Source organism: Schistocerca nitens, chromosome 5 (assembly GCF_023898315.1).
Source record: "Schistocerca nitens isolate TAMUIC-IGC-003100 chromosome 5, iqSchNite1.1, whole genome shotgun sequence".
Taxonomy (NCBI): Eukaryota; Metazoa; Arthropoda; class Insecta; order Orthoptera; family Acrididae; genus Schistocerca; species Schistocerca nitens.
In genome coordinates this window covers 824,115,585-824,139,977 of record NC_064618.1, presented here as the reverse complement: position 1 = coordinate 824,139,977, position 24,393 = coordinate 824,115,585, and the positions used below count along the sequence as shown (strand labels likewise).

Below are 24,393 nucleotides of genomic sequence, written 5' to 3'. Positions count from 1 at the left end.
ATTTGAAAACTGAGTACAGTGTTTCTATTCCCTCTTTGCTACCCTCAGTTTCAGTTTCAGGCCCTGTCTCATGCATGAGTGTCTAGTCATTTACTGTGGAACCACTAACAGCCTTTACACATAACCAGAATTTCTTTGGGTTTTGTGAGAGATCTTTCGATAATATTTGCTACCGAAGTTGTCGAAAGCCTTGACAGCCAAACACATTTCATTCAGTATCTCCATATCACTAGCCCTAAGCTTTGCTGTACACCTATTATGCAGCAGTCTCAGTTTCTTTAGAGGTTTCTTTACAGTGACTGTACACTTGGAGCGTCATTCCCATAATGAACTGTACTATTAGGCACATATCTACCAAGTGCATGGTCAACAATTCTTCTAAAGCAGAGCCATTGTTCTTCTACATGCCCCTTTCACGAGCACAATGTTCTGAGTTATTTACTGAGGTATGGCACAAGTCACAATTTCGGTTAAATAACTGTATGTGTTTGTGACCAGAAAATTACAGAAACCCACTGCAGTCAGTATCTACTGTCATGAAATGAACAAGTGCAGTGTTGATTTAAATCCCATTTAAATCTACAAAATCAGAAATCAGTCCTGTGTTTTCTAGACAGGGTAAGAAGAAGACTACCTTCAATAAAAAATGCCAACAAAGAACAACTGAAACTCCTAAATACATATCAACAATCAAAGAACACCACAGACAGTGGAAGAAGCAGCGATGCACCACATCACTGTCCAACAAGAACAATGTGCTATAGACAAAAGAAAATAGGTCATTATTAAACATTATTTTACAGATGATATAATTTACCATACAGTGGAAATATTCCATTATATACATTCTTTGCTGCTCATGCCTGCTTTCTTCCAACATTCCAGCACACCATTATCTTGTATTTTCCTACTACTTAGAATCCAGCAAGGAATATCCTTCGCCCACCTACCATAAATTTGCCTGACTAAATGCCACCTCTACATTCACTTTGTTTTTATTTCAGTCAGAACTATGCCCTCCAGTCCCTCAGCAATTTGTCTATTTTCTTGCCTCTCCAAGTGATTTCCAACATACATCTCTCCATTACTTTGCAAGAAACCACAAGTTTCTGTATGCTTTTCAAGCTAACAGCCCTTGTCTCAGTTCCATAAATGAAAACTGATGGTACACAATGATTACAAACTACATTTGAAATTTAATTTTGAAGGCCCTGTTTAATGTAGCAAAAGCCACCCATGCAAATGCATTTCAGTTTATTTCTTTAAGTGTCTCTCCAGCCATTGTCTTTAGCTATCCAAAATACAAAACATCATTAACTAGTTATACGAATTCATAGTTAATTTGACTAGGTTCTTTTAAGTGTGTATTGCACATTATTTTAGTCTCATATTTTAATACTTCTTTTGAGTTTTTATGTTTGTTCTTGAAGTTTATCTGTACTACAGCAAACAGTTTGCAGTCACCAGTAAAATGAAGGTGGTCTGGTATGTTCCTTTAACACATATAGCTGAAATTACGAATGAAAACTACATTTATAAAGGAACAGAAACTAGGACTTACCGTACTCTTGCCAACTCTCCTCTTCTTCCATCCAGAGCCACAATGTCAAATCCAATTCTCCTTCCACTCTCACATACTTCCTCTGTGAAGAAGCCTTTAGCTCCAACACCTTTGATGTTCAGCGAATCATATATCTTTTTGATTAAAGTTGTTTTACCAATTCCTGAGTCAACAAATGAATACAATTAGAAAACTTCTGTCCATCAGACATTGCTGTCAATATTCTCTGTGAACAAACTCTGTGCTGAACAAATCACAGAAACTATCACTGTGTGAAGAACAAGCACTAAGCGAGCATGGAGGAACAGTCACATTACTGGACTGGCATGTAAAATTCGTGGATCTGAATGCTGTCCAAATGTAGGTGACAGTAATATAATAAACAGCTGATCTGTACACTTTTTACATCTACATCTATATGATTACTCTGTAATTCACACTAAAGTACCTGGCAGAGGGTTCATGGAACCATTTTCATACTACTACTACTCTACCATTCCACTCTCAAATGGCACGTGGGAAAAAGGAACACCTAAATCTTCCCGTCTGAGCTCTGATTTCTCTTATTTTATTATGATGATCATTTCTCCCTACGTATGTGGGTGTCAACAAAATATTTTCGCATTCAGAAGAGTAAGTTGGTAACTGAAATTTTGAAAATAGATCTTGTCACAATGAAAACCACCTTTGTTTCAGTGACTGCCACCCCAACTCGCATATAATATCAGTGACACTCTCACCTCTATTGTGCGATAACACGAAACGAGCTGCCCTTCTTTGCACTTTTTCGATGTCCTCCGTCACTCCTACCTGGTAAGGATCCCACACTGCGCAGCAACATTCTAGCCGAGGACGGACAAGTGTAATGTAGGCTGTCTCTTTAGTGGGTTTGTCACATCTTCTAAGTGTTCTGCCAACAAAGCGCAGTCTTTGTTTCGCCTTCCCCACAATATTATCTATGTGGTCTTTCCAGTTTAAGTTGCTCGTAATTGTAATTCCTAGGTATTTAGTCGAATTGACAGCCCTTAGATTTGTGCGATTTATCGTATACCCAAAATTTATCAGATTTATTTTAGTACCCATGTGGATGACCTCGTACTTTTCTTTGTTTAGTGCCAATTGCCACTTTTCGCACCGTACAGAAATTCTCTCTAGATCGTTTTGTAATTGGAATTGATCGTCTGATGATTTTACTAGATGGTAAATTACAGCGTCATCTGCAAACAATATAAGGGGACTGCTCAGATTATCACCAAAACATTTATGTAAACCTGGAACAGCAGAGGGCCTATGACACTACCTTGCGGAATGCCAGATATCACTTCTGTTCTACTCAATGATTTACCATCTATCACTATGAACTGTGACCTCTCTGAGAGGAAATCATGAATCCAGTCACACAACTGAGACAATACTCCATATGCACGCAATTTGATTAATAGTCGCTTGTGAGGAACGATATCAAAAGCCTTCTGTAAATCTAAGAATTTGGAACCGATCTGAGATGCCTTGTCGACAGCACTCATTACTTCAGGGGAATAAAGAGCTAGCTGTGTTGCACAAGAACGATATTTTCTCAATCCGTGTTGGTTATGTGTCAATAATTCATTTTCTTCAAAGTGATTCATAATGTTCGAGTACAGTATATGCTCCAGAATCCTACTGCAAATTGAGGTCAGTGATATGGGTCTGTAATTCAATGGGTTACTCCTATTTCCTTTCTTGAATATTGGTGTGACCTGTGCTACTTTCCAGTCTTTAGGAACAGACCTTTCGTCAAGTGAGTGGTTGTATATGATTGCTAAGAAGAGCGCTATTGTGTCTGCATACTCTGCAAAGAACCTGATTGGTATACCATCTGGACCAGAAGACTTGCCTTTCTTAAGTGATTTGAGTTGTTTTGCAACATCTCAGATATCTACTTTTATGTCAAATTCTGGAATATTGACTTCGTCTTCTTTCGTGAAGGAATTATGGAAAACTGTATTTAGTAACTCCACTTTAGTGGCACCATCATCGGTAACATTTCCATCGCTATCGCACAGTGATGGTATTGGCTGTTTTCTGCCACTGGTGTACTTTACATACAACTAGAATCTATTTGGGTTTCCTACCTTATTTTGAGACAATGTTTCATTGTGGAAACTATTAAAAGCATCTCACATTGACATCCACACTAAATTTTGAGCTTCCATGAAACTTAGCCAGTCTTGGGGATTTTGCATTCTTCTGAGTTTGGCATGCTTTTATCTTTGCTTCTGCAACAGTGTTCTGACGTGTTTTGTGTACCATGGTGAATGAGTAACAGAGGATGAAAATTGATGCTTTCTATAAACAGAATATTCTTAGTTCAAATCAGTTGTTCAGGCCAAGGGTAGTATTATATAATAATATTTTAACTCCTTCCCTCTTTTTATTCAATAGTTTACACATACTGTATATATCAAGGTGTTGACCTTTTCTGTATGGCCAAATGTAACTGAGTTACAAGATTTTATACATAGGGCATTTCAGTATAATCAGCAGCTCATCTCAGGCACTGTTGAATACTTCTTCCAATCAGCTCAACCATTCCTCCAACATAGGTGACGTAAAGATGGAATCAAGCTGGTGCAACATTTAGCAGTCATACTTAACCCACCCAAACCAAAGGATTTGAAATAACTCCAATATTTTCAACACAAGTTAAACTTTTTAAATAATTCTATACCCCACATTGAAGACATTACTTGTCCACTCAACTGGCTGTGAATGAAATGTATCAGGTTAATTGGATAACAGAACACAAAACTTATAGCCTCTAAAAAATAAATTAAAGTTGCCTCTATGCCTAGTGAATCACACATATGGTAAATAATCAGTTCTCTAAACATTGGTTTACATAAGATGTAATAGCACTAAAACTGAGATAGGTCCACAAGCAGTAATTGGTTTCATCTCTGAAACGTAGACATTTACACATTTACTCACATTGAGTAGTAGACCTTAGTCTTAACTTCATGTCCACCTTTACGGCAGTATATAACATGGTCATAGACCATGAACTCCTTAGAACTCATTTTGGTCCCCAATCTCAAAATCTGGTATTATAACGTCAAGTTTAACAAATATATTTCGAGGACGACACAATACATGTAAGTCACAGATCAAGTAAACAAAGTAAGACGTGTGTACCCTGTAACAGTCAAATCAGCACTCAGTCCAAGTCTAGCGGCCGCTGGCCAGCTGGCCGCTTATGTGGCGCGGCTGCCGCATGGCTGGCGGACAGCGCCGCCTGTAGAGGACGCGCGTAACTGCGCGGTGGCACTTTGAAAGATCGGCGGGTCACAACATCTGGAGATAACAAAACAGAACCTCCAATATTGGGCCCTTTTTTTTAATGTTTACATTAAAACATTCACTCTAAAGTGATGAGTCAGTAATGAAATGCAATATGTCCTCTCATATACCAAGAGGGCAATAGGCTCAATCCAATTTTCCACTTGCAGGAAGTGTACTTTCAGATGGGGCAGCCACAGCAGAGGGGTTGCTGCAGGGATCATATCCCTGTGAAGATATAGGAGCAAGACCTGCCCAATCCATGCACCCAGCACTTCCTATTCCAGTCCTGTTAGGCCCCATCAGAGGATGGGCCACCCGTGAAAGCAGTTGTCATACATCTACTCTGCTGCAATCATCGCACAGCTTTTTATACTGATATGACTGCCCACCAGGATGAACGACCACCACAAATCTGCGGGCCAAGAGCAAAGTACAACACCTGTGGCACAAAATGCAGCTAAACATAAAATGCTTGATATCAAAGGTTGCTTCATAATCCGGGCCATCTGGATCCTCCCCTCCACCACCAGTTTTCCTGAACTGTGCAGATGGGCATTTTCCTTATAACACATTCTCTGCTCCTGAAATTATCCTGGCCTCAACCTACAGTAACCTACTGTCACCACACCCTCCACCCAACAGTTTCCACCCTCTCTGCCCTACCACCACTTTCTCCTTATTCGCGTCACCTCACTTTCATTGTCTGCCATCCTCTGCCAACTCGCCCTACAGTCTATCCCCTTCCCTGCTCCTCTCCTTTTTCACTCCTAATTTCCCCCCCTTCCTGTCCACACCTCCCTGCCCCTCAGCCTCTTGACACTGCACATGGTAGCAGTTTCGTCATGCCTCCATCTAGTCCCTGCATACTCTGCCCACCAAACAGCACTCGTCCCCCTCCCCCTCTGCCACCCCCCCCCCCCTTACCCTGCTGTCCCTTCACCTTCCCTGCCCCCTCCAGATTGCTGCTTTCATTCATGTGACAGTTGCAGTTTGGTACAATCTGCCCAAGATGACTGCCATGTATGCATGAGGTGGGCTTGCTTGTGTGAATGAATTTGTGTGTGTTTTCTAAAGAACACTTTGGCCAAAAGCTAAATGTGTAACAGTCTTTTCATTGTGCCTGTCAGCAACTCAACATATCTTTACGGTGAGTAGCAATCAATGCTTTTCCTTACATTGTTGATATTCCAATCCGGAATTTTTATTGCTTGAGTATAAAGCATTTGCTGGCTCACTCTTTCCAACTGTGATCCAGTGTGGAAACATAGAGTTTAGTGAGCAGTTTTAAGAACCAAATTAAGAACACAGTAGTGGTGTTACCAACAGACTGCTGTCAGGATGATTAGGTAGTAATGGGTGGGACAGGGAACCAGGGAACAGTTCGGATAGGGACAAAATGTGTGTAACGTAGGTGGTGACCTGAGTGCGATAGCTTCCCTTACTGGCTGCACTAATGTAAGAATGATCAAGCTGTTCTGGTAGCACAATTGGTCTCCTCTTGGTAGTGCTGTATGACAAGTCAATGCAAAGCTGGTGCTGGCATTGACACACATTCAACTGCTGCTGGTGGGGACTAGCAGGAGATGGGACTACCTGTACACTAGGCATGATCTGCATCTCAACAGGACTGGGAAAGGGAGGTCGGTCTATTTAATTAGTGATAGTAGAGCAGGTGGGTGTCAATCCACACAATATCAAATACCTGTTGCCATGGGTACAAGGACTAGGTCTTTATGACAACAGGCTCCCCTCTCTGAAGCAATTTCTTCAACATGTACACAAAAGGTAGAATGTACCATATCAGAGCACATAAACACCACAGAAATTTGCCCAGAATTATCTATTTTTCAACAAAATGTGTGGTCTATTAAAAATAAAGTGCACTAGCTTGAAATTGAATTACAGTCTTTCAACAGAATGGTAGTATTCATTATAGGAACCTGTAGTAGAGAGAATGAAACACAGTGTATAGTGCTATCATCATATGAATGTGCAAGTTGCTACTGTAGAACTACCTGAAAAGGTGGAGGATCAAGTATTTATATATTTTTAGAGATGGCACAGTGTAGACCAGCAAAGCTAGATATAAATAAATAAATAAATAAATAAGAAGTTAATCATTCTCCCCCCCCCCCCCCCCCCCCTCCACCCTCCGTTGTGTGTGTGTGTGTGTGTGTGTGTGTACCACTGACCTAGTGGTAATGTGGACACTTTCTTCAACAAATTAACTTTAACTGGAGTCCTGGAAAGAGTGTTAGTCCCCAAAACTAACATAATAATATGTAGAGACGTGAATATTAACACCGGTACTGAGGGTGAAATTAGCAATAACTTCCTAAACATTTGGAGCACTTTTAGCATGGAACAACACAGCCATTAGGGCATCAGAAGGTTCAGCAATCAGTCTTAGACCACGCACTTACAAATATAGACAGGGAAAATTGTAAAATATTTATAAGAGATCTTGCCCTTTCTGATAATTACTGTCAGATAATAAAGCTAAAGACAGGCTTGCTAAAAACCCACAAAACTGCAGGCCTACGAAATGATGGATGTAAGGGTAAACGCGTACTTTATCTAGGCACTGGCAAATGCGGGAAGAAGTGGATATGGAAACAATGTATCTGCTACATTCTCCAACTTCAGTGCAATGTTTGAATTAATTTTTGAGATGACTTTTCCAAAGTAAATGTTACAGCAGCAGCTGGTCCTCACAGACAAAAGCACTATACTTGTTGTGTCTAGTTCATACAGTCTAGACACAATGAGGTAGCTAGGTGCACGCTAAACTAACGCAGACGGGCTTGAAGTACTGGAACAGGAGACTTATTAATGCACTAAAGAAAAGTACGTAGTGTTATAATACTTAACTTTATTCTCTTGTTGGAATACATCTCTATTGAATATTAGTACGCTATAAGCACTGATACAAATGGCGCCTTGCTAGGTCGTAGCTATGGACTAAGCTGAAGGCTATTCTATCTGTCTCTCGGCAAATGAGAGGAAAGCTTCGTACGTCTGGTCGCAAGCTATGTCTTCCGTACAACTGGGGCGAGGTCTAGTCCGTGTCTTGTGACCTGCCATGTGGTGGCGCTAGGTTTGCGATTACACAGTGGCGACACGCGGGTCCGACATGTACTACAGGACCGCGGCCGATTTAAGTTACCACCTAGCAAGTGTGGTGTCTAGCGGTGACACCACATTCCTCCCCCGCAAATCGGCGAACGGTCGTGAGATAAGGCTTCCGCCCGCCGTGGGGAGGACCGCATGTTGACGTATGCGATGAGGTGGGGAGCCTAACAACAGGCGAGGCTGTGCCACCCGCACCCGGCCATTCGGTCCGAGGGGAGCTAGGAAACGTCTGAAAACCTAGTCCAGGGTGCACGTCAACATGCGGTGTATGCGCACGTAATGAGACAAGAGGGGCCGAAGGGTCGACCTCCATGTGGTCGGAGCACCCGACGGGCGAAGACGACATCTGGTCCGGAGCGGGCAAGAGGTCCACGGCGGAGGACGGCTGGTCACGGGAAGCGAGCGGCGGCGCGTGACCCTGGGAGGCGCCGGGCGGTTGCAGCGAGACGTCCACTGCGGGCGGCGCCGGCGGCTGCTGCGACGGCGGCGCGACGCCATGAGGCAAAATGGAAGGCAGCGTCGGTAACACCTGGGGATGAGGCGAGCCAGTAGATGGGTCCCCAAGGCGCTGACCTGACGGCACCGTCGCTGAAAGCAGACGGGGAGCGGCAGAACCCAGGCGACGACAGAGGCGCAGCTGATTGAGATGCCGACGCACCTCACCAGAGGCCCCCAATACCAAATACATCGCGCGGCCGAGGCAGCGAAGAATGCGCCCTGCGAGCCAACGCTGTGAACCGCGATAGTTGCGATAATAGACAACGTCGCCAGGAGCAAAAGCAGGAGTCTGCCGCTGCACAGGAACCTGATGTGGCGGATGCAGCAAAGACATCAGGGTGCGATGAGGACGACCATGGAGCAATTCAGCCGGCGAGCGACCATCGCGGGGCTGAGAGCGATAAGAAGACAAAAAGAGCAACAAAGCGTCCTCCCGAGAATGCGACTCTTTCAATTTCAACATCTGGGACTTGAAAGTCCGGACCAATCGTTCAGCGGCACCGTTTGACTGAGGCGAAAACGGCGCGGATGTCAGATGTTGAATACCATTGGCCGTGCAGAATGACTGAAATTCTGCGGACATGAATTGTGGACCATTGTCGGAAACAATAGTCTGCGGAAGACCTTCAATGCAAAAGATAGCAGACAAGGCTTGGATTGTGGCAGAAGACGTCGTGGAAGACATCCGGACAACAAAAGGAAAATTACTGAAAGCATCGACCACAACCAACCATCGAGCATTCCAGAATGGACCAGCAAAATCGATATGCAATCGTTGCCAAGGGGAAGTGGCTTTCGGCCATGCAAAGAACTTCCGCGGCGGTGCGGAGTGTTGTTCGGTACACGCCACACAAGAGGAGCACATATTCGCAATCGCAGCATCGATGCCGAACCAAGTACAGTGCTGACGAGCAAGTTGTTTCGTACGCACTATACCCCAATGTCCTTGGTGGAGAAGCTTTAAGACAGAGGACTGTAACGAACGTGGGACCACGACTCTGGACTGATCATTATCAGAACGCAACAACAAAACACCACGTCGTACAAAAAGTCTCTCCTTGTGAGCAAAAAAACGGCGAACCAAAGGATCTTCGATCCGTGACTTTGACAAGGGCCATTGCGTAGCAACAAAACGCAAAACAGTAGCAAGGACAGGGTCAGCAGCTGTGGCTGTAGCTACACGACGAAAATCAATCGGAAACGATTCGACCACGTCATCGGTTACCGAATCAATGAACATGCAAGCAAGTTCGGAAGAATCGAATGCTTTATCCTCAGCAACAGGCAAACGGGACAACGCATCAGCGTTTCCGTGCTTAGCAGTGGACCGATACAAGATATCGTAGCGGTACTGCGAGAGAAAAAGCGACCAGCGAATGAATTTCTGCGCTGTACGTGAAGGTCCAGGCTTGTTCGGATGAAAAAGCGATGTCAACGGTTTGTGATCTGTGATGATGGTAAAGTGACGACCATACAAGAAGTCATGGAACTTGGTAACACCAAACACGAGAGCTAAAGCTTCTTTCTCTATCTGTGAATAATTTCTTTGCGCAGAGGAGAGCAATTTGGACGCAAAGGCAATAGGGCGATCATGCGAGCCATCCTTGTGCGCAAGCACAGCACCGATCCCGAAATCCGATGCATCTACCATCAACAAAAGGGGTTTTCGGGGATCGAATGGCGTAAGGCAAGTATTTGAAAGTAACGCCGATTTCAACTGGCGAAAGGCGCGTTCGCATTCCGTCGTCCAGACGAACGGAACACCTTTACGGCGTAAGCGATGAAGCGGAGCTGAAATGGAAGAAGCATTGCGCACAAACGTTGCATAATAATTAATTTTACCCAGCACACTCTGTAGCTGTTTCAAATTCTGCGGAGCAGGTAAGTCCTGTATGGCACGGAGGTGCTCTGGACTCGGATGTATACCTTGGGCATTTATGACATGCCCCAGGTAGGGGAAGTCCCGAGCAAAAAACACACATTTGTCCATCCTCAAGCGAAGACCATTCTGACGCAAGACCTGAAATAATGTTCGGAGATTTTGCAAATGTTCTGCTTCTGTCTTTCCGGAGATCACAATATCGTCCAGATAGTTCGCAGCAGTAGGGACCGACGCACAAACAGTTTGTAAATATTGCTGAAACAAAGCAGGGGCGGATGCACACCCGAACGGCAGTCTTTTGAAGCGATACAAGCCAAGATGCGTGTTTACCACCAAGACGCGCTGGGATTGTTCGTCCACAGGTATCTGCAAGTACGCATCTGCTAGGTCCGATTTGGAAAAGTATTTTCCTGGGCACAGTTTGTCAAAAAGATCTTCCGGGCGGGGCAAAGGAAAAGTAGCAGTCACAAGTTGTGGATTCACAGTTGCCTTGAAGTCCACACAAAGTCTCAATTTTCCGGACGGTGTTGGCAAAATTACTAAGGGTGAGGCCCAGAGAGAAGCCTGCACACGTTCAATTACACCTTGAGATTCTAAATCGTGTAATGTTCTCGCGACCTCATCACGCAATGCATGGGGAACATTGCGCGCTCTGAAAAATTTCGGTTGCGCGTTTTCTTTCAATTCCAAATGCGCGTCATAGTTCTTAGCGCAACCAAGGCCCGGTGCAAAAATGGCTGCAAATTCTTCACAAAGGCTAGAAACACTGGCGGAAGGCACAGTCTGATTCACTGATAGGACCTGATTTACTATAGACAAATTAAACAATTGAAACAAATCCAAACCAAACAAGTTCACTGCAGTAGAAGAACGAAGAACGTAAAATGACACAAGTTTTGTTTGTCCCTTGTATGTTGCAATAAGGCTGCACTGTCCTAACACAGGGATATGCTGTCCTGAGTAACTAGTTAACTTAACATTTGTGGCACGCAATGGCGGTTTGCCCAGTTGTTTGTACGTGTCGTGATTGATCAATGAAACTGCAGCTCCGGTATCGAGCTGGAATGGTATCACTTTGCCTTCAAAGTCTAAGTCCACAAAAAGTTTATTGTCCTGCTGACGACAAGAGCGACTGTCACGAGCAATTTGAACTGATACAGGTACAGAAGCACTTGCGACTTTACGGGATTTCCGGCGACGTCGACGCACACTTTTGGTGGGACGAACACAGTCACTGTTAGCTAAAGTGTCACTGGACGGGTGGGAATGAACTACATGAATGTCCATGGGTGAAGGTCCACGAGCCTGATTGTCCTGGGTTCGATTCCGGCGCGAAGCAAAAGGCCTGGAATTTGTGTGATTGTCTGATCTAAGCTTTTTCTGGCAAACACTTTGAACATGTCCCTTCTTGTGACAGTAAAAGCAAATAGCTTGGCGTGACGGGCAATGTTCACGCGAATGTCTAGTTGCACACCGCGGGCATGATTTCACTGCATGTGCTGGCTTACGCGGCGCACGTGTTTGCAAGGTAGGCTGCCGCTGCTGCGATGGGCGCGAGGGCCGCTTAGCGTCCCGTGCAGCGGGCCCGGCGGGCCGGTGAATGTGACACACTGCTGGCGAAGTTTCAAATGAGTCCTGAGCAAAGTCAAGTGTGTCTTGCCTATCCAATATGTCTATCACTTGTTGAAGGGAGGGATTTACTAGTTTCAAAATCTGTTCCTTTATGCGAACATCAGACACGTTCTGTGCTATTGCATCATGCACCATAGTGTCTGAATAAGGAAGTCCACAGTCACATTCAAATGCACACTCCCTAGTAAGTCCTTGCAAAGTTGCTACCCACTCCCTATTAGTCTGACCGGCCGTACGTTTTGTACGAAAGAACGTATACCGTTTTGCAACTACATTTACTGTTTCTTTGAAATAGGCATCTAAAGCAGACAAAATTTCGTCGTAGGACAGAGTTGCTACGTCGCGTCGGGGAAACAATTTCACTATCACACGGTAGGTAGACACACCGACACAAGAAAGCAAAAACGGCTGCCGCTCATTACCTTGAATTCTGTAGGCGACGAGGTGGCCGAGAGACAGATAGAATAGCCTTCAGCTTAGTCCATAGCTACGACCTAACAAGGCGCCATTTGTATCAGTGCTTATAGCGTACTAATATTCAATAGAGATGTATTCCAACAAGAGAATAAAGTTAAGTATTATAACACTACGTACTTTTCTTTAGTGCATTAATAAGTCTCCTGTTCCAGTACTTCAAGCCCGTCTGCGTTAGTTTAGCGTGCACCTAGCTACCTCATTGTGTCTAGACTGTATGAACTAGACACAACAATACTAATCTACAGTTCCTAGATTACTGTCATAGATATAAAAAATGTACAATGTGCGCTCTTTGTTGCAAAAAAAAACTATCCAATTACAAAATAATAAATAATGTAGAAAATAAAGGCAAAGTAGTTTGGGATGTCATAAAACTTGAAACAGGGATGTATTATAACATAAAAATCAGAGACTGGGGTAAAATTATAGAAAATCCACACGAATCAGCAAATTTTATAAATGATTATTTCTCTGATACTGCAGAGAAGTTGCCAAAAAATGTTCCTAAAACACATGTAACACCTACAATGACTTACAAAGCAAGGATGTTTGCCCGTAACAGAGCTTCAAGCCAGGGAGACTATACAGAAATTAAAGAATAAGATGTCAGCAGGCATAGTGGGGCTCCAGTCTGTTGTGAAGGCATGCATAGACAGCATAAGAGCCAGAACTCATTTTTCCAGAATACCTAAAGCACGCGCAAGCTGTGCCCTTACTAAACAAAGGTAATGTGAAGAGTATAGAACACTACAGCCCAGTTTCACCACTGTCTGCATTCTCAGAAATAATTAACTCAATAATGAAAGACAGAATAATGAGTTGAATGAATAAATACAGCCTTTTTAACAAAGCACAATTTGGTGTCTGAAGTGGGAAGAGTCTATCATTAGCCATTACAGAGTACACAAGAATGGTACTTGAAGCTCTTGACAAGGATGACTATGTTATAGACATGTTCTTAGACTTGTCCATGGCTTTTGACACTGCTGACCATAAAATACTAGTAAACATGCTAGACACCTACATCAGCTGGTGTAGGAGGAATAACAAATATATGGTTTCAGTCTTATGTGGAAAACAGGGTACAAATGGTAAAACAACTTTCCAACAACGAACATACAGTCCAGTTTGGTTCTTAATATATATTAATTACTTTTAATACCATATAAGAAAAGGAGAAAAAGTTGTGTTTGCTGATGATAGCACCATCATAGTTGCTGATATAACACCAGAATTCCTATTAGAGAAGCCAAATGAAACCCACAAGTATGTTTAAAACTGAACACAATGAAAAAAACAATAGGCGTTTCAGCATTAAGAATAAACAATTCTGTTACATTATGGACAGATGATAAATTTACAGACACAAAGTTTTTAAAGATTAATATTGATTGTTAATTAACATGGAGTGAACACACAAAGCTGTTGGTAAAAAGAATGTCAGCAGTGAGTTTTGCTCTTAGGGTTCTATCATAATTTTGTAACAGTCAATGTCTTGGGGTGACATACTATCTCTACACACACTCAGTTCTTAGATATATAATTATTTTCAGGGGATCAAAGGCACAACACATGGACACAGTTTTTAAACTGCAGAAAACAGCCATAAAAATAACAACTAGGAGTAGCAGTTGCACTCATTGTATGTGCAAAAAATCTTATGTTTACAAAACTGGGAATCCTTATTGCACAAAGTGAGTATATCTATCACTCTGTTGTGCAAATTATGGAAAATATTATTACATATTTTACTAATACATAATCATGGGGCAAGAACCAATTTGGACTAACATTTGCCAATGATTAACAAACAAAACACTCAAAACAGCATTTCCCATCAGGGAATAAAATTGTATAATAAATTGCCCAAGGAGTGGTAAAGATTACTAAAACACATTTGTTGAAAAAGGCAGTTTCAACATTCTTCATAACTAATACACATTATGCAATTAAAGATTGCTAAGAGGAATCAAGAGTTGCAGTTAATAATGAACAGGGATAACAATGCACAGTCATATTACTACATATGATCATAATGTAATGCTTATACAAGAAAATCATATTCCAAGATCTATTTTGCATGACAGTAATGTCTTGTCATTCTCCTGAGTTCAACATCTCACTCATCATGAGGGGGTGTTGACTCAGTTTTTCAGGTAGACATGAAGACATTCATGGGGTACAGTTGCTTGTTTACAGGCATGTTATTGGTTTTCGAAACAAACTGGAATTAGTGCAGGGGGTATAGCAGTATACCTGGAGCTAACTGGGTGTAAATGAAAGAAGAGTGTACAAAGGAGACCAACTAAATGAGACAGTATAGTTGTTAAGAAACTGACCTAATATCCAGGAGGATGGCATCTGTACTCTCAGACCATCCTGATTTAGGTTTTCCATGGTTTTCGTAAGTCATTTCAGCCGAATGGTGGGATAGTTTCTTCTATGAGGCCATGGCCGACCGCCTGTCCTCTCCTCATAAAAGCATACTTATTTTATTCTGTATGTATATTTTTGAGCTATTCACTTTCATTGTATTACATTGACAAATCCTAAATAGTTTTAATATGATCCCTGGTGGATGAATGAATATATAAATAAAAACAAAGGATATTCCCGAGCCCCTATATGATAATATGAATTGACTAGACAAGCCTCATTAAAATTTTGTATACATTACACCACTGCACATTCCTGCAACTGTTCTGTACACCAGTCAGATTATACATAAATTCATGTTATTTATAATGCAATAAATCCTTTAGCTCTCTCAAACTGGATCTTATTAGTAGTTAACCTTCCTTTTGGCAGCTGGTAAGTTACTGAAAATGTGTGTTGCTGAATAATGGACACATTTTAGTGGTAAAGTGAATGAGTTTAGATAGGTATGAAAATTATTCCAGTTGTTATTTCTAGTGCTGATTCCATGAATTGAGCTGTAGGTTTGAAATCAATGAATATATTAATCATGACACATTTTGTTAAAGAACAAGCAGTAGTTGGTATCACCAGTTCCTTGGAAATGCCTCTGCAGAACATTCTTGAGTCCACACCACAAATAATTCCTGTTATATGCCTTTGTCTCAGAAATATCTAGCTTATACATCAACAAAATAATCATTTTTTGAAAATATAATGTAACTGGATAGATAAAAAAATATACTTGCCAAGTGACAACAGGGGAAAACACATATAAAGGTATTGAAATGTGCAAGCTTTTGGAGCTGTTTGCAGATTTTTCTGGGAGATGGGTTGGAGAGGAAAGAAGAGGTATGAAAGAAAAGAACTTGTGATTTTTAGGAAATGGAGAGACGTTGACAACAAATCCGCGTCAGGGGAGACTTACCAGAAGGGATGAGAAGGAAAGACATATTGCTGGCGACAGCACTAGATGAGATTTGAAAATCTGAGAGCTTATATATGGAAAATAGAGTAATACCCCAGACAGAGACCACTGACAAAACAGTGTGTATGAGTTAACAAAAGCACTTAGTTTCCTGCTCTTATTAACTCATACATGATTACTGAATCTCTGTCTTGCGTATTACCATATTTTCCACGTTTAAGCTCCCAGGTTTTAAAATACATCCATGCAGTCACCAATAACCAAACTTTTCACAACTCGTCTGACAAGTCTCTCCTGACTATGCTGCTGTTATACCATTGCATATAAAGCGAGTAGTTCTGATGCAACAACTATTGCCCAATTTCACTTCTGATAGCTTTATCCATAATTCTTAGAAAATTAATGTTGTTAACAGAAGCTTCACCTATTTGTAAAAATAAAGGTCTAGGAAAATGTCAGTTTGGTTTTCATAAAGGTTTTTCAATAGAAAATGCTATAACACTTTCATTGATCAAATATTAAATGTTCTGAATAACTGAAAGCACCAATTGGGATTTTTTGTTATCTTCCAAGGGCTTTTGATTGTGTAAATTGTGGACTACTTCTAGATAAGCTTTAGAGATGGACTCTCCTTAAAATTTAATAAAAACACAGAATACACAGTTCTGTAGAGTAAATGGCACGGCAACATTAATAAATATAGAGTTTGAGCAGAAGTCTGTTGCTAAGGCAGAATATTCCAAATTTTTGTGTATGTGCATTGATGAAACACTGAATAGGAAAAAACACAGTTAGTTAGTTACATATTCCATGGATCATTTTGCATGATATATTGTAATGATGTGGAACAAGTCATTTTACATTCATGTAGCAACTTATTTTATACATATGATTATACTCTGAACATTTCTACAGAAACTCTTCTACAAAACAGAAAGCGTTGTCAAAGAGAAACTTTCTGTTTATTATCAAATGTTCCTTTGCTGCCAGTCACACATTTTACATCACTGGGTAAGTGATCCAAAATTTTTGTTGCAGCACTGTGCACTCCTTTTTGTATTCCTTTTGAACTGTATGTAGTAGATTATTTACAACAAACCTCATGAGGGAATAACAGATGTCTATAAGATGATGATGTTGCTAGTTCGGTTACTTATGCTATTAGTGTTAATGCAAATCTGTATGATAAGCATATAGCATATACGTAATTAGCTTACTATGCCTATTTTCATTCATTCACTGCTTTCTTATGCCATCATTAAGAGAAAAACTATTCATTGCAGAAAAGTGTGTAATCAGAATAATAACTGAAGCCCACCAAAGATCATCCTGCACAGTTCAAAAGCAATAGCAATGTATATAGTTACAACACTAGGAGAAAGGCTGATCTTCACTATTTTAGGTTAAATCTACTTTGGCACAGATAGGGGTGAATTATGCTGCCACAAAAGACTTTGGTCACTTACCAAAAACCAACAAAAGTCTGACAGATAGCCAACCAGCATTTAAAAATAAATTAAAAGAATTTCTGAATGTCAACCCCTTCTACTCAGCAAATGAATTTTTAGATTTAAATTAGTAGTATAAAAAAGCACAGTTGAGTCATGGCATGTCAAGAAAAATTTGTTAAATTGACACATCCTACACCATTACAAAATATCATACTCATGATCTATGGAACAAGTATTTATGTAATCTTATCCAGGGCCTGAGATGACATCAGTCTTCTTCCTGACAAATACATTGAGGACGGAAAGGCAGCTATCCTTCTCCACCTCTACAGCAAAGCAAATACTAGAGTGGACTGAATTCAGATGTTCTAAAAAGTGTTCACATTTTCATTGCCGTAGGGACGAACAACAAAACTATCACCTACATATTTAAAAAATCATGCAGCATTCAATGCTGCAGACTCCAGGGAACACTCCTTGAAATCTTCCAAGAACAGATTAGCAACAATAGGTGACAAGAGGGTCACCATAGCAACTTCATCTGTCTATTCACAGAAATGGTCATCAAATAGAAAATAAATTGAAGTCAACTCATCTTGAAATTGGTTAGTTAATTGAAGTTAATCCCAACTTGAATCAACTGTAATGCATTAAACAGAGGAACACAAGTGAAGAGAGAGACAACATAAAAAAAGTGAAAATATCAGAATCATTCAAATGCAATCCCTCTAATCAACATGAGAAGTCTGCTGAGTTACTAATGTGATATACACACCAGTCTACTAGTGGGCCCAACAGAATAGCAAGGTGTTTTGCTACATAGTATATCAGGCAGAGCACCAGTGTTACTGACAATAGGCCTCAATGGAATCCCTCCCTTTTGGATCTTCAGAAGACTATATAATCTAAGAGGGACAGCACAATAGGAGTTATGACTGTTTATAATCTCTAACAACAAGGAACATTTCTTCAGTAGCGTTTTAGTCTTCCTCTCAACCATTTTTGTTGGGTCAGCACCAATATATGACACACTGAGTCAGATGTGAACACTGAATCTTTTAAATATCATCCTGCTTGTCCAGCATAAAGACAGTAATGCATTTGTACCCAGAGAAGACAGCAAAATCATGATCCATCCTAAGTGAATGCAAAGCAGAACTCTGAACTGATGTAATTTTTCTTTTGGCCTAACATGCCCCAGTCAACACACAACATGCTTCTCTCCTAAACTTCTCAGCAACATCTGGAGGCAGGGTTAGAGTTAGTACTACTTTCTCATCTGTTGGTAATTAATATTCACTTTTGATAAACTCCGAAGCTGATCATTGTAGACTGTGGTCTTGGTCACAGAGCCCTCCAACTATTGAGTGTTTAAATTTCCTTGCATAGCAAACAATAGTTATTCTCTAGAATCATTATGTTACACTTATATTAAGCTAGACATAGGAATAAAATATATTTAATTAACATAATCAAAGAAGCTTTAGCTTACTTCAAATAAGATACTTCCTCTTCAATCTACTACATTAAATGTAATATGGACTTCCCAAAAGAATTGTTCTGTGCTTTATGCTTGCTTATTTATTTGTGGACAAACTTAGTACATGTTGGAGCTCACACTGTCTGTGATTCATTAGCAACATAACATAAAGTATGAAATATAGTTTTGGTCATTCATTGAATAGTAACATGAAGACGGGTATGTATCAAAATTTTTACCCTACAAAAGTCTGTTCAAAAGAGAATGACTGAATCTGAGTTGAGAGCAGTGGAACTACTTGTATGAATATGAAAATCACACAATAAGAAACATCACAGTGACTTCATCTTCCTCTTCTTTTTTTAAAATGGTTAGTAGTATCAAGCACAGTAACACTACAGCAAATAAATCAGTGCACAGCATCCTTACGCATATTTAAGTGGCAAATGGATGAATGCTCACAGTTACATGCTTAGGTCCACTATTGCTGTATGTAATATTAATAGACAACAATGATGCACCATGTTTTGAAATAGGCATCTGCTGCACCATCACCACTGTTCACATGTAGCAGGACAATGTGACAAAGGGAACAAAGTAGGTTGTATTAATATAACTGAATGTTGTCTGTTCTGTTGGACATATCAGACGACACTTAAAAAAGGGGGAAGAAGAGGAAGGTGTAGGTGAGAAATCGTGATTTCCAGCCGCACAAGGCACAGCTGTATTGCAGTGGTGAAAGCTGAAAATTCACACTGGACCAGAAGATGAACCAGATGGTTCGCTTCTCTAGAATGGTTGCTTTAACCATATCGGCCACTCGGACATGCCTTCGGTCCAACTCAAATTCCTCACTTACCGCATGCTGCATTGTAGTGTTCCTTGTCCATTGTAACACTACTCACAAATTCTTGATTCCCAGACGGTTTCAAAAGATATATACGTCTATAGTCTGTGAACCACTGTGAAGTGCGTGGCAGAGAGTATGTCCCACTGTACCAGTAATTGGAACTTTCTCCCATTCCAGTCACATATGAAAGTGTAAATGCTTCTGTGTGTGCTGTAATTAATCTAATCTTATCTTCAAGACCCTTACTGGAACAATATGCAGGAGGTTGTCATACAATCATCATTTAAAGCTGGATCTTGAAACTTTGTAAGCAAGCTTTCTCAGGATAGTTTACTTCTGTCTTCTAGAGTCTGTAAGTTCAGTTATTTCAATATCTCGGTGACACTCTCCCACAGGTCAAACAAATCTGTGACCATTTGTGCTGCCCTTCACTGTATATGTTCAATATCCTCTGGTAATCCAGTTTGGTAGTGGTCCCACACACTGTAGTAATATTCTTAACTCATGACTGAGCCTATTAATCGTTCCACTTCATGTCCCTACTAAGTGTTACACCTCAAGTATTTGTTCGAATTTACGTATTATATTCATAGGATACCTTTCTTTTTTTTCACTTCGCAAAGTGCATAATTTTACATTTTTGAACGTTTAAAGCAGGCTGCCAATCACTGCACCACTTCGAAATCTTAAAGTCTGACTGAATATTTGTACAGCCTCACTAAGTCTGGACTTCATTGCAGAAAACTGCATCATACATGAAAAGTCTGAGGTTACTATTCAAGCGACCCAACACACTTCCCTGGGGTACACGCAAAGTTATTTCTACATCTATCAATGACTCTCCATCCAAGATAACATGCTGCATCCTCCCTACCAAGAAATCCTCAATGCAGTCACATATTTTGTCTGATACTCCAAACAACTGTACTTTTGATAATAAGCATAGGTGTGGTACTGAGTCAAATGCTTTTTGGAAGCTGAGAAATGCTTCATCTATCTGACTTGAGCCACTGCTTTCGGAATGTCATGTGAGATAAGAGTGAGTTGGGTTTCACATAATCTATCCTCTCGAAATCCATGCTGGCTGGCATGGAGAAGGTCATTCTGGTCAAGATACCACATTATATATGAGCTCAGAATACATTCTAAGATCTAGACCTAGATCTAGATCTACATCTACATAGATACTCTGTAATCCACTGTATAGCACATGGCAGGTGGTACCCCTTACCACTACTAGTCATTTCCTTTCCTGTTCCAGTCACAGATAGAATGAGGGAAAAGAACTATCTGTATGCCTCCATATGAGCCCTCATTTCTTCTATCTTATCTTTGTGGTCCTTATGCGCAATGAAGGTTGGAGGCAGTAGAATTGTTCTGGAGTCAGCTTCAAGTGCTGGTTCTCTAAATTTTTTCAACAACATTCCTTTAAAAAATGTTGTCTTCTCTCCAGAGGTTCCTAATTGAGTTTCTGAAGCATATCTGTAACACTTATGTGTTATTTGAACCTAACAGTAACAAATCTAGCACCCCAACTCTGAATTGCTTAACAAATGGATGTCAAGGATGTTGGACGGTAGTTTTGTGGATCACTTCTGCTACAGGTATGACATGTGCTTTCTTCCAGTTACTGGGCAAGTTTTTTGTTTGATGGATCTATGATAGATCATAGTTAACAGAGGGACTAGCTCAGCTGCAAACTGGGAATAAAATGTGATGGGGATTCCATTGGGCTCTGGGACTTCATTCAGTTTTGATGATTTCAGCTGCTTCTCAATGCCCATGACAGTGCCAATTTCACTCACCTTTTCCATGGTACAAGAATTAATTTGGGGCAATACTCTTGGGTTTCCCTTTGTAAAGAAAGATTTGAAAACATAGTTACACATTTCTGCTTTTGCTTTGCAACTTTCAACTTCAGTTCCAGTCTCATCCGTAAGTGACTGGTCACTAACTTTGATGCCACTAACAATCTTTACATATGATCAGAATTTCTTTGGGTTTTGTGAAATAATTTGACTGTATTCTGCTATAGTAGTCATTGAAGGCTTCATACATTGCTCTCTTGACTGCCAAAAGTGTTTCATTAAGCCCCTTTCTGTCTATAGCCCTGTGCTTTGATTATACCAATTGTGAAGTAGTCTCTGTTTCTTTAGAAGTTTGTTTACAGTGCCTGTATATCATGGAGGATCTCTTCCATTATGAACATTCCTGCTGTGTACATATCTATCAAGAGCATGGGCAACAATTCTTTAAAACTCAAACCTTACTTCCTCTATTTATTTTTATTTATTTACACGTCAAGTTCTGTAGGACCAAATTGAAGAGCAAATCTCCAAGGTTATGGAATGTGTCAGTACATGAAATTACAACATAAAAGTAATAACAGATAAAAATGAAATGTTTATGAACCTGAAAAAAATCAAGCCATAAATTTAAATAAATGCAATCAACAAATACAACAAGAACCAGCTTAATATTTCAAGGAACTCCTCAACAGAATAGAAGGAGTGCTGAATTGCTTAACAAATGGATGTCAAGGATGTTGGATGGTAGTTTTGTGGATCACTTCTGCTACAGATGTGAAATGTGCTTTCTTCCAGTTACTGGGTACGTTTTATGTTTGATGGATCTATGTTTTTTTTTAATTTTTATTTTTTTGAGAGGCCAATGTCAAAGTACCCAAACTCATGAACAGGGGCCGACAAGAGGTTCATGAACTTACACTGCTTATATAATACCATACGACATAAGCAAATGAAAATAAGCAAAGTAGACTGATTTTCATGTCGAACGATCACTCACTTCTGATACCGTTCGAACAGTAAAAATGACAGCATTAAGTCTTTGAACAAGATCCTGAAGGTGGGCTTTCCACAACAGCTTACTATCTATCTGCATACCTAGAACTTCGAACTGTTCAGTTTCACTAATCATATGCCCATTCTGTGGAATTAAAACGTCAGGTTTTGTTGAATTGTGTGTTAGAAACAGAAAATATTGAGTCTTACTGTCATTTAGCATTAGTTTATTTTCTACAAGGCATAAACTTATGTCTTGAACTGCACTATTTGAAACTGAGCCAATGTTGCACACAACATCCTTTACTACCAAGCTAGTGTCATCAGCAAACAGAAATATTTTAGAGTTACCTGTAATACCAGAGGGCATTATATATCCAGTACAGAGAAAAGAGAGAATATAGCATTTTCAGTTGTTAAACGACTTCTGAAGCCGAACTGTACATTTGATAGCAAATCATGTGATATAAAATGATCAATTATCCTAACATGCACAGCCTTTTCAATAACTTTAGCAAAACACTGTTGGCATAGAAATAGGTCTAAAATTTAAAATAAATGAAAAGCCACAATCGCTTCAATTGTTTATTAGATGACCGGTTTTAGCACACTTAAGGTGCCATCATCAGGTCTGTGAATGTATAACATAAAGGTTTGAGGGAGGGCTTGCATGAGTTAACTATATACATTACAATTATTACAGAACCATATACCTGAAACGTGGATTAACATTTATAAAACCATATGGACATCATGGCACATGGTTGTATTACAATACCTAAGACCAGAGTGCCTAGACATGTAACGCCCAGCATACAGGTTTTTATCGCCCGTCACATTGTACCTAAGTCATGTTATGAACAGCTTTCTATGTGCATATTCCTGACGTCCTTATATGAATAAAGGTAAATTATAATATGTAGTTTTGTAAGGTGCTAATGGATAATGTCTGTGCCTCAGATGCTTTTACTTTGTAACTGACGTACTTTATAGTGATTGTAATATGTACAGGAAATGCGTGTGCAAATGTGGGCTTTGCATGGGCATGTAACAAGCAGTTATAGTAAAGTTGTGTTTTAGTAGCAATGAGTGGTTATACCGTGGGACTGTGTATGGGCTGCTTGGACAGCGCTATCTGGTGGCTGGTTGTGAACCGCTAGAATCACAGCAGCACGCAGAATAGGGCAGCGATGATGCCGACCGGTGTTAGGCGAGCAGTGCTAGTTTTATCTGGTGACTTCAGTTTTATATGTTATGGAAAGAATGACCATGAGAGCAGTTTTTTATTATTTTTTATTGGTTGTGACAATGATTTTATCAGATGGTCTGCCTCATATGCCATGATGTCCGTATGGTTTTATAAAGGTTAATCCACGTTTCAGTTATGTGGTTCTGTAATAATTGTAATGTATATAGTTAACTCATGTAAACCCTCCCTCAAACCTGTTATGTTATACCTTCACAGATCTGATAATGGCACCTTCAGAGTGCTAAAACCGGTCATCTAATAAACAATTGAAGCGATTGTGGCTTTTCAATTATTTTAAAAACAGAGTGATTGCCCCACGACACACCATGTGTTCACTGCAAAAGGTCTAAAATTGTCTACATGATCCCTTTCTCCCTTTTTATAAAGCAGCTTTACTGCTGAGTACTTTTATCATTCAGGAATATAACCATTTCTGAAGGAAAAATTACAAATGTGGCTAAAGACAGGGCAAACATGTGCAGCACAGTACTTTAATATTCTGTTAGGCACTCCATCCTATCCATGAGAGTCCTCAGTCTTCAGGGATTTAATTATTGACTCAATCTCCCCCTTGTCTGTATCACAGAGGAGTATTTCAGACATCAATCTTGGAAAGGCATTCGCAAGAGAGTTATTTGATTCCCTGTAGAAACTAAATTTTTATTTAATTCATCAGCAATGCTCAGAAAATAATTGTTAAATACTGTACATATATC

General features: G+C 40.3%; 1 protein-coding gene across 1 annotated transcript in view; it reads right to left on the bottom strand.

Moving 5' to 3' along the window:
- Positions 1-24,393, bottom strand: part of LOC126259540 (cancer-related nucleoside-triphosphatase homolog) — an 87,253-nt gene that overhangs the window by 59,061 nt on the left and 3,799 nt on the right. Inside the window, exon 2 of the mRNA XM_049956416.1 lies at positions 1,562-1,724. Coding sequence (XP_049812373.1) covers positions 1,562-1,724 — 163 coding nt within the window. The remainder of the gene's footprint in view (positions 1-1,561; positions 1,725-24,393) is intronic.